We start from the raw sequence: 9,851 nt of genomic DNA on the forward strand, positions 1-9,851 counted from the left end.
TTAAAGAGTATCGGTCCAAGGACCGAGCCCTGCGGGACCCCACTGCCCACACCCTTCCAGGTCGAAGCCGACCCATCCACCACAACTCTTTGGGTGCGACCCTGTAGCCAATTCGCCACCCACTGGACTGTGTAGTCATCCACGTCACAGCCTCTTAACTTGTTCACCAGTATGGGGTGGGATACCGTATCGAAGGCCTTCCTGAAGTCTAAGTATACGACATCCACCCCTCCTCCTGTGTCCAGGCATTTCGTAACCTGGTCATAAAAAGAGACCTTCCTTCCTTCCTTCCTTCCCTGTTCGCACCTGACACTAGCCACATCGTGGGTCCTGCACAGAGGTTGGACTCAGGGCTGGTTCGACCGCTCTGGAGGGCCCGGCCCTTCCTGGGCCCGATGTCTCCACGCCTTCAGGCGGCTCGTGGTGCCCTGGGCCTGTCAGCAAAACAGCCGAGCGCCAAACGTCCGCTCCTGATGGAAGTCGGAGGCAACGGCCTTTCCCTGCAGCGTAGTTAATCCCGGCAGCCCTCCTCCCCTTCCCTGCTTAACCCGGGAATTAATAACTTGATTCTCCATCCCTGAGTGGGGGTTTAGAAGAGCAATAATCCCCTCCAAATTGGGCTTTGCTGCTGTTCCCCTTCTGGCCCCCGTCGCCAACATCTCACCTCTCTGCACTGCTTCCTTTCCTGGCCTGGTCGTTCCCACCTGTGCCCCTCCTGTCCTGGTGCCTGGCCTTTTCTGAGGGCGTCCATGTGGAGGGGATGGAGGGCAGCCGTCTGCAGGTCCCATCCCAGCCGTGCTCCCCTCACCTCCTGCCGGGAGCGACCAGAGCCAAGCAGCCGACTCGGGCGGTGGGGGGCATTTCTGCATCCGTGTTGATTCTCGGTGCGTTTCGTGGGGCCCGGGAGCCTTCTCCGTCTGGAGATGACGGGAGATTGGCCCTCTCGGGGAGTAGTGGGGTTGGCGGTTGTGTCCGACGCCCTCTTTTTTTTTTGCTGTGAAACCGCATGGGGCTGGCGCGGTTCTGCGTAGCCCCGTTGGCTGGATGCACCCGATGGGGCAAGGCTTGCTGGGGCCTGTGCGCTGCATGTCTTCTTCAGTCCCTGGGTGTGTTTCCACTGTGCTGACCCTCGGTGAAGCCGGACGGGAGAGTGGAGGGGCTCAGACGCGCTCCCCAGCCCTGCCACTGCCTTGGTGTGAGACCTTGGGCACCTCATATTCTGAACAGGGAATTGGGATTTCCACGAGGCTGTAGTAGCAAGAGCAGTGCCTAGTAGCACCCCAGGGGTTGTGAATGGGGAGGGAACGTGGGCCTGGCGGCAGTGGGCATCTCTCGAGCTGTTCTCTTTGCTGGCGGCAGTAGTAGGCTTTTATCTTTACCCAAATGCAAGCTCGGTAAATGCCTGGCTGGTATTCCTACCCCGCAGCTGGCTGCCTAGACCCAAGCCCCGTGCCCAGATGCCGTGCAGATGGGCTGAGCGTGAGCGGGGGGAAAGCACTAGCGTCTGTCATTGTCAGCCCCGTCTGCCTGTTCCGGTCGTTGTGGGAAAGGGGGTCCTGTGGAAATGGGGGCAGCCCTGCAGTTGTCTGAAGGCAGGGCGAGTCGGAGGGAGCAACTGGGTGACGGGGGCATGAATTTGGGGTCCTGCATCCTCCCGGCTGTCTGAGCGCCCAGATCTGCTCCTGGGCATTTGGAGCCGCAGCCCAGCCAGACCCAGGGAGCTCCGGCCCTGAGACGACCGCCTGGGGACAGGGCTGTGAAGCAGCACCTTCAGAGCGAACAGGGGCTGAAGCCCTCCCTGGGCCAGACCCCACCAGCCGGGCCCTGGGCTCAGAGAGGGGACCAGCCCCATGGGATCTCCTGGCAGCTTGGGGTCTCGCCTGCCTTGGCTGTTTTTTGCGGGTTTTTTTAATAGATTCCCACCCCCCACCAAGCTGTCCCTCTGCCCCTGCCCCATCCCGTGTGGCCTGATGGTCCCTGACCCCCGCCCGCCCCTCCTGTCTTGCAGAAGATGCTGATGAAGCAGCAGGACCGGCTGGAGGAGCGGGAGCAGGACATCGAGGAGCAGCTCTACAAGCTGGAGTCCGACAAGCGGCTGGTCGAGGTAGGCGGTGCTGGGTTGTTGCCCGGGGCTCAGGTGTTGGCAGCGGGGCCGGGCTGTTGCTGGGCTGGTACCTCTCACGTGCCGGTGCTCCAGTACTTCAGGGGGCAAGGGAGCGGGGGCTGTTTGGTATGAGAGGTTGTGGCCGGACCTGGGTTTCCCAGCCACATCCTGGGTGGTCCAAAGGCTCCCACCATGTCTGCTAGGATCATGAAGCCTCCCTGGCAGAGGAAGGGGTGCGGGGGTGGGTGCACTGTGACCTGAGGATGTCTACAACACCCAGGAGCTGGGAGATCCAGGAAGATGGGCATCGGGAAGGGGAGATGCACCTCTGCACGGTGGAGCTGGGTGACCGGGTGCAGAAGCAGCCCCGTGGATCCAGTGAGATCCACCCAGACCCAGGGAGATCCGTTCTCCCTGCAGAGCCTCCATGCCGGCTGGACTGCGCAGGGAAGGGGGGGATTGCAGCAAGTATGGACATCCCCGTGCTGGCCTGGCCCAGCTAGCCCCAGCCACAGTGCCAGGGACATAAGGACCTTGGCTCCGACTCTGGGTCAAAGTCCTCTCCATTGCTGTTGCTCCCCTGTGAGCTGGACCAAGCCAGTGCAGGCTCGTGGCCGGCAATGCCTTCCTTCTACGAAGCAGACACTTTTGCTAGGGCTCAACCCAGGAGTCCTGGCGCCGAGGGGCAAGGCTGGCTTCTACCAGCATCCTCACTGGCAAATAAATAGAGAGAAAAGCCAAGGGGCTGGGTGGGGGCAGAGCCAGGAGTGCTGCAGGGCGTGGGGAGGCGGGCAGGCAGGGCCTGGCAGTGCTGACCCTGGCATCCCCGCAGGAGAAGGTGAGCCAGCTGAAGGACGAGGTGCGCCTGCAGTACGAGAAGATGCACCAGATCCTGGACGAGGACCTGCGCAAGACCATGGAGATCCTGGACAAGGCCCAGGCCAAGTTCTGCACCGAGAACGCGGCCCAGGTGCTGCACCTCAACGAGCGCATGCAGGAGGCCAAGAAGCTGCTCAGCTCCGTCCAGGTCATGTTCGACAAGACCGAGGACATCAACTTTATGAAGGTGAGGCCGGGTGGGCGCTGGGCCGTGCATGCAGGAGGGATGGGGCAGCGGGTGCAGGGTGGGTGGGAGCTGCTTCGGTGCCATGGGGGTCCCGGCTGTGCGCGCTCCTGGTCTGGGTCCCTGGTGTCTGCTGGACTTGGACCTCTTCTGTGACGGCGTGAGCAGAGCCATGGGGCTCTGGAGGGGGGTTGCCGCTCTCCCCAGGACCCTGGACTCTCGCTGGGGCGGTGAGTGACGGGGTGGGCAAGGGGCTGGCACCAGTGCCACGGTGGCCCCTTCAGCTTGCAGCTCCTCACCCCAAGCTCAGGGGCCAGGAGGCAACATCCACCCTTCCCTCGGTGGATCATCCCCCTTGCTCCCAGGGCTGCCAAAGCGATTGGGCTGGGAGACATGGGGGCCAGAGGTCTCTGGGGTGTCGGGAGGGTCGTGCGTGGGTTCTTGCTCGGGATGGACGGGCTGCTGCGCTGTCCAGGGGCAGGTTTGTGGGGGCAAAACCACACAGGGGGACATGCAGCATCTGAGAGCCCCCCTAGCCGGTGGTCCGGGCTCCAGGAAAGGGGAAGAAGTCCTGCCCCCAGGACTCGGCTGGGGGCTGCTAACAGTGTTTCTCTCTTCCCTCCTAGAACACCAAGTCCGTGAAAATCTTAATGGACAGGTAAGTCCGTGTCCTTCCAGAGAAGGCAGTGGGGGGGATGCTGTTCCCTGTACTTGCTGTGTGCGCTGGGGCCGGGCACTTGTCCCCTCTGTGCCTCAGTTTCCCTCGGGGGCCCTTAGAGCGGTGCCAGGCGTGGGCAGCTCTAACAGGAGGTGGGGCGGGGTCTGCCTTGGGCTCAGCGCGGAGGTGATGCGGCCTGTGTCTCCCATCCTGGCCTTTCCTATGTGGGGTCAGGGCGGCCAGTTTCCCCCGGTGCCTTGGGGTGACCTTTGTGGGGGCACTTCCCAGCTCCCGGGGAGCTCAGAGCGGGGTGGGCTGAGGAGGAGAGCAGAGAGTGAGGGGAAGGGGGTGCTGATGGGATGGAGAGTGTCCCGCCTGGGACGTGCCGGCTCCACCCGTGCCTGCAATGGCCAGAGAGCCAGGGGCATCCAGCGTCCGGCCGACCCAGGAGGTGGGAAGGGGCTTGGAGAGCTTGAGTGACCCCCTGTTTCTCCCCGCATCTTGGTACCTGTCCCTGAAGGACTCAGAACTGCACGGGTGGGAGCCTTCCCCCCCCCAAGATCGGCCACCTCAACTCCAAGCTCTTCCTGAACGAGATCGCCAAGAAGGAGAAGCAGCTGAGGAAACTGCTGGAGGGTGAGTGGCTCCCCCTTGCCCCTGCGCGGGCAGCCCCCTCCCTCGCTGGGGCCCGATACAGGCCGGTTCTCCCGCTCCAGCACCTCCCTGATACCTCCCGTCGCTCCGGATTGGCGCCGGTGGCGCAGGGCTGGGGTTTGGCTCCGGGCTCTGGTCTGCCCAGGCTGGCCAAGCGGCTCTCCCTGCATCACCAGGGTGCTAAAGACGAGCCGCTTCCAGCGCTGAAACCTCAGACTTGACCGGGACCAGAAGTCTCGCGTTGAGCGTGGTGGAAGGGGGTCCGTGGAGGTTGGATGGCATCGGGGCTGGACATGCTGTCCGAGCGGCTGCTCCTCGCCCGTCGACCCCCGGTGCTGTCTGACCAGGCCGCGTGCGCGTCTCTCTCTTTCTCGCGCAGGTCCCTTCAGCACGCCGGTCCCCTTCCTGCAGAGCATCCCCATGTACCCCTGCAGCGTCAGCACCTCCGGCGCGGAGAAACGCAAGCACTCCACGGCCTTCCCGGAAGGCAGCTTCCTCGAGCCATCGTCCGGAGCGGTCGCGAGCCAGTACATGACCCAAGGGGCTTCGGCTGGCGAGGGCCAATCCGCACAACCCATGGTGCCTTGTAGCTCCACACAGCACATCGTCGGACTTCCCAGCGGCCCCCAGCCCGTCCACTCCGGGTCCGTGTTCAACCCCTCCCACTATCCCAATAGCACATCATCTCAGCAGTCTGTGCTCTCCCAGTACGGCGGGCGCAAAATCCTCGTCTGCTCTGTGGACAACTGTTACTGTTCCTCGGTGTCCAACCACAGCGGGCACCAGCCCTACCCTCGGTCGGGCCACTTCCCCTGGACAGTCTCCTCGCAGGAATACTCCCACCCGCTGCCCCCCGCCCCGACTGTCCCCCAGTCGCTCCCGGGACTTGCCGTGAGGGAGTGGATTGACGCCTCCCAGCAGCACGGACGCCAGGATTTCTATAGAGTCTACGGTCAGCCTTCTGCCAAACACTATGTCACCAGTTAACCATCGCACTGGCCACGGAGTCGGGCTCGTCATGCGTTCGGAGATCAACGCCCCGTTCTTTTATTTCTCGCTTTCTTTTTCTTTCATTCTCTCCTTCCTTTTGAAAATCCAATCTGGTCTCCTCCTCCCCGCTGCCGCCACCAGGACTGGTCTCTCGGCGCCTTTTGCTTTGGAACCGTCGTTTTTAATTTAATTTTGCAAACCTTCCTCCCCCCTTTTGCTGGGTCACGCCTGCTTCGTTTGGGGTTGCTAAGCCTAAAAAAAAAAAAAAAAAAAAAAAAAAAAAAAAAAAAAAAAAAAAAAGGACGACCAGATCCTTCGCCATTTCCACGTCTCTGAGTTCTCCACGGCTTGGTTCGCTTTTCTTTTCCTTTCCCTTTTTTTAAGAAAAAAAAGAAAATCTCTCGTATTCCATAAGAACCGATCCTTGTAGATTTGGGGTTTGGTTTTGTTTGTTTTTTTTTTTTAAAAAAGGCTGATTTTATTTTTTTTTTGGTGTTAAAAGGCCACTTCTCCTGCCTATGGGTGATTTTTTTTTTTCCCCTCTCTCTCTCCCCCGCTCTCTCCTTCCTTTTCTTTCGGAGATTTGTAAATACACAATGGCAGGAAATTTAATGCACAAGAGAATTAAAAAAAAGACAAAAAAGACAAAAAAAGGGAAAAGCAACTTGGGGGAAAAAAAAAACCCACACAAAAAAACAAAAAAACCCCACAAAACAAATAAATAAATTCTGTTTTAGTTTCCGGGAGGGTGGAGACCGCGCGGCCGCGGCGGGCACGCCCCTTCCTGCGTATCGCTGATGCAATTTCCTGTAACAAGCACTTTGTATAAAACAAAAAGTGGACTTCCTGCTCTGAGGCACAGGTATTTATTCTGTAACCAATTTTAGAACACGGGGGGGGGGGGGAAAAAAAAAAAAAAAAACAAAAAAACAAAAAAAAAAACCCAACAAAAATATTCAAATAAATGTGATCACTTAGTGCAAACGCTTCGCTGTGCTGCGGCTCTGGTCCCGGGTGCGGGCCCGCCAGGCGCTGGACTTGGTTGGAAAACGGACCGTTTTCACGTGTGCGTTTATATGTGCATATGTATTCGGGTGTCGGCAGCAGTCTGAGGAGCCCGGGTCAGCCGTGTTGGGCCCGTGGCCTCGGGAGATGTGGCCGGTGTCAATCGGGGCCCCTCCTGCCTGCCTGGAGCTAGTCGACGTCTCGGCTTTGCACGGCCCCAGCACGTGGGAGGATGCAGGAGAGGCTGGGAATAGTCGTGGTCGCTGCCACGGGCGAGAGCTTCCACCCCGGCCTGGCTGGTGGGCGCGTCGTCCTTGTGCCCCGAGTCCAGCCCTGCAGGGCCCAGGAGCAGAAAGGGAGGCCGAGAGCTGCTGGGGTGCAGTGCACAGCTGCCCATCGGTGCGGGTATGCGCACACGTGTGTGCACCGCCACAGAGCCGTGGCGCACCAGCAGGAGCACGGGGCAGAGCAAGACCCAGCAGCAGCGTGTGCATGATCCAGGTCGGCCGGCAGGACTGGGGCTTAGCTCTGCGGAGAGCTGCGAGCCCAGCTTACTCCGCTTGCTCCTGCTCGGCTCCATGGGCAGTGCTGGCGTCTCCCCGTGGCAGCCGGAGTCAGTGTTTTTCCTCTGGAGTTTCCCCGCACCCATGGCCCTGCTCCTCTCCCAGCACGGAGCCCCCCTCCCCACCAACACGTTGTGCATAGCTGTGGGTTTGCCACAATAGCCCTTTCCCCAAGTTGCACTGGGGGAAACTGAGGCATGGGGCATGAGTGGCCTACCCCGAGCTCTGACCGTTCTGGGGCCAGGCACGTGTTCCCTTTTGGTGTATATGGGCTGGCTGGGGCAGGGTGTTGGCTCTGCTGCTCCAGCCGGGTCTGGGCACTCAGAAGGCAAGAACCCCCAGTGCAAACCAGTCTGAGCAAGGGGGGGGGGAAATTCCTTCCTGCCCCAGTGCAGCATTAGTCTAAGCCTGAGTGTGGGGACAAGACCCCCCAGCTAGGACCCTGCGGGGTTGGTCCCAGCAGGAGCATTGGCACAGCCCCAGCCCCAGCCCCAGCCTGGGCTGCACCAGCACCTCAGGGGGAGGCCTGTTCCCCGCCTGGGATGTCCCGGGGTCCCAGGCTGGGCATCCTGTGGGGTTTGTTCTGTCAGTCCTTCGAGGTCCCGGCTGCCCCTGTGGGCCACCTCCCCTATGCTACTCCAGCAGGATTTCCCAGGGCAGCCCTCAGTGCATCCTGGCCATGTCCCTGCCCAGGGACCCCCCCTTGGCTACAGCCCCCACTCCTGTGGAAGCCCTGGGTCAGCCAGAGCCGGACATCTGTCTTCAGCCTTAATGACAGCGATCGTGGCCCAGCCACGCTCGCGCCTGGCCCCCAGGTTCCCCCACCACAGCCCTCAGCAGCACTGAGCTCCTCTCAGGATGGGGCCCCACCTCTGAGCAGGTACCTCCCTTGCTCACCCACCCACCCTCACTCCCACCACCTAGTGCCCAGCTGCAGGGCCCTTCCCAGCTGCATGTATCCAGCTTTGGCTCCGCCTCCTTTCCAAGCCCCACCTCCCAGGCATGCTCAGTGGAGTCTCAGCAGCTTTAAAGGGAGCTCAGTCTGCCTGCTATCTCTGCTGTGCAGGGGAAGGAAGATGCTTGGCCTGGACCATCGCTTGCACCTGGTGCCAAGGGAGCCTCCTTCGTCCGTGCTATGATTTACGGTACTGACCCAGGCCAAGCAGGGGGGCAGGCTGCTCTGCTAGCTCCAGCTTATCCCAGGCATGGCCGGTGTGTTGCACCAGTGCCCTGCGTGATACGGGCAGCCTCTGTGTGTGGCATGTGGCAGATCAGGGAGGGAACAGGGAGCACGGTGGCAGGTACAGCTGGGAGCAGAAAGCAGAGCAACGAATCAGGCCGGGAGAAAAAAAGGCAGAGCAGCATATGGGGCATGGAGCAGAAAGCAGAGCAGCAGATCAGACCAGGAGCACAAGGTCAGAAGTAGAAAGCAGATGGGCAGGGAGCAGAAGGCAGAGCAGCAGATGGGGCAGGGAGCCCAGGCGAAGAAAAAGCAAACAGAGTGGCAGACCTGGGGTGGAACAGGGGGCAGGGAGCAGAGAGCAGAGCAGCGGATCGGGCAGGGGAAGAGGATCAGAGCGGCGGTTGGCCTCCGCTGGGTCGCACACAACATCGCTGCTGACACTTGGGTTACCGAGCCTGTCGGCCCCAGGCAGGAGAAATGGGGATGCGGAGGGAAGGGGCTCCTCCCGGCCCCCGCTCCTGCGGCAAGCATGGCCCCGGGGCTGGTGTCCGCTCCAGTCTCGCTCGCGCATCGGGTCCACGCGTGACTCGTGGCCTGGGCTCCTGGTTACAGACCTCGGGATGTGGCTTAGCCAAGCTGGGGCCCCCGGGGGAAAGCTTGCCGCAGGGCATGCGGGTTTGCAGCTGCCCCGGGTTGGTGGTGGGGAGCTACTGAGACCCCCAAAGACCATCCCAGCCAGGTGACTGCAGGGAAACGCCTCCCTACCCCCCAGCCCAGCCCCAGGGAGGTGTTGCCCAGCCTCTCCTGGTGCCCAGGCTGCTCCCGGGGGGTGCCCTAGTGTAGCCGAGACTCCGCGCCTCTCTGGAGAGGTGCTCAGGGCACGTCCCTCTGGCTCTGCGCTGAGACCAGCTCGAGGTCCTCGGGTGAAGGGAAGCCTGACCGGCCCAGGCTGAGCCGGCCTGGGGGCAGGAAGGGATCTTCTCCGATGCCCAGATCGGTACGGACTTTGCAGGGTTGCGTTCCTCCTGGCTGTCTATGAACAACCTTTGCAGCGGCAGGGCATGGGGGCTGCGGCGTTCCCAGGGGCAGGGTCGGGAGCGATGTCTCGCGTGGTATCGGGGCTGACTGTACGGGGAATGTAGGCGCTGGGCTGATCCTGCCTCCTGGGCGAGACGGCTCCAGGATCCCAATTTACCCCTCCAACCTTCTCCCCAGGTGCGGCAGGCTGCGAGCCCGGCTGGGACGTGACCGGCTGAGGGGTAAGTCGGGGGCTTCCTCCCCATGCCTGCGACCCGTCGGCTCTCGGGGGCTTTCCCTCCGGTCTCCGAGTCTGGCGCCCTGCAGGGGACGGCATCCGTGCCACAGGCAAGTCTCTCGCGGAGGTTTGGGGCACGACCGGGGCAGGGTCCGTCTCTGCTCTCCCGGGTGACCCTGTCTGTACGGCCCGCTACGCTATCGGCATCTTTTGCAGTCGTATTATCCCATTGGCTCCAAGGAGCACCCTCCTCTCCCCAAAAGCTGCATCCCGATTCTGGAGGAGAAGGCATTTCCAGACAGTTTTGCTCGTTTCCATCTTGTGCTGAGCCTCCACCACGACTTCCCAGGGTGCCGGCGGGAAGGGTGAGACTCGG

The 9,851-nt window shown here is 61.5% G+C and overlaps 1 protein-coding gene across 4 annotated transcripts in view; it reads left to right on the forward strand.

The window, feature by feature from the left end:
* Window positions 1-6,416, forward strand: part of TRIM8 (tripartite motif containing 8) — a 31,193-nt gene extending 24,777 nt beyond the window's left edge. For all 4 annotated transcript variants that reach the window (XM_025201199.1, XM_006021279.3, XM_025201200.1 and 1 more), the window contains 5 exons: window positions 2,009-2,104; window positions 2,937-3,170; window positions 3,794-3,825; window positions 4,346-4,461; window positions 4,859-6,416. In XM_025201199.1, the coding sequence (XP_025056984.1) occupies window positions 2,009-2,104; window positions 2,937-3,170; window positions 3,794-3,825; window positions 4,346-4,461; window positions 4,859-5,466 (1,086 nt within the window). In that variant the 3' untranslated portion in view covers window positions 5,467-6,416. The remainder of the gene's footprint in view (window positions 1-2,008; window positions 2,105-2,936; window positions 3,171-3,793; window positions 3,826-4,345; window positions 4,462-4,858) is intronic.
* The last annotated feature ends 3,435 nt before the right edge of the window (window positions 6,417-9,851 follow it).

This window comes from Alligator sinensis, unplaced genomic scaffold, assembly GCF_000455745.1.
Source record: "Alligator sinensis unplaced genomic scaffold, ASM45574v1 scaffold61_1, whole genome shotgun sequence".
Classification (NCBI taxonomy): Eukaryota; Metazoa; Chordata; order Crocodylia; family Alligatoridae; genus Alligator; species Alligator sinensis.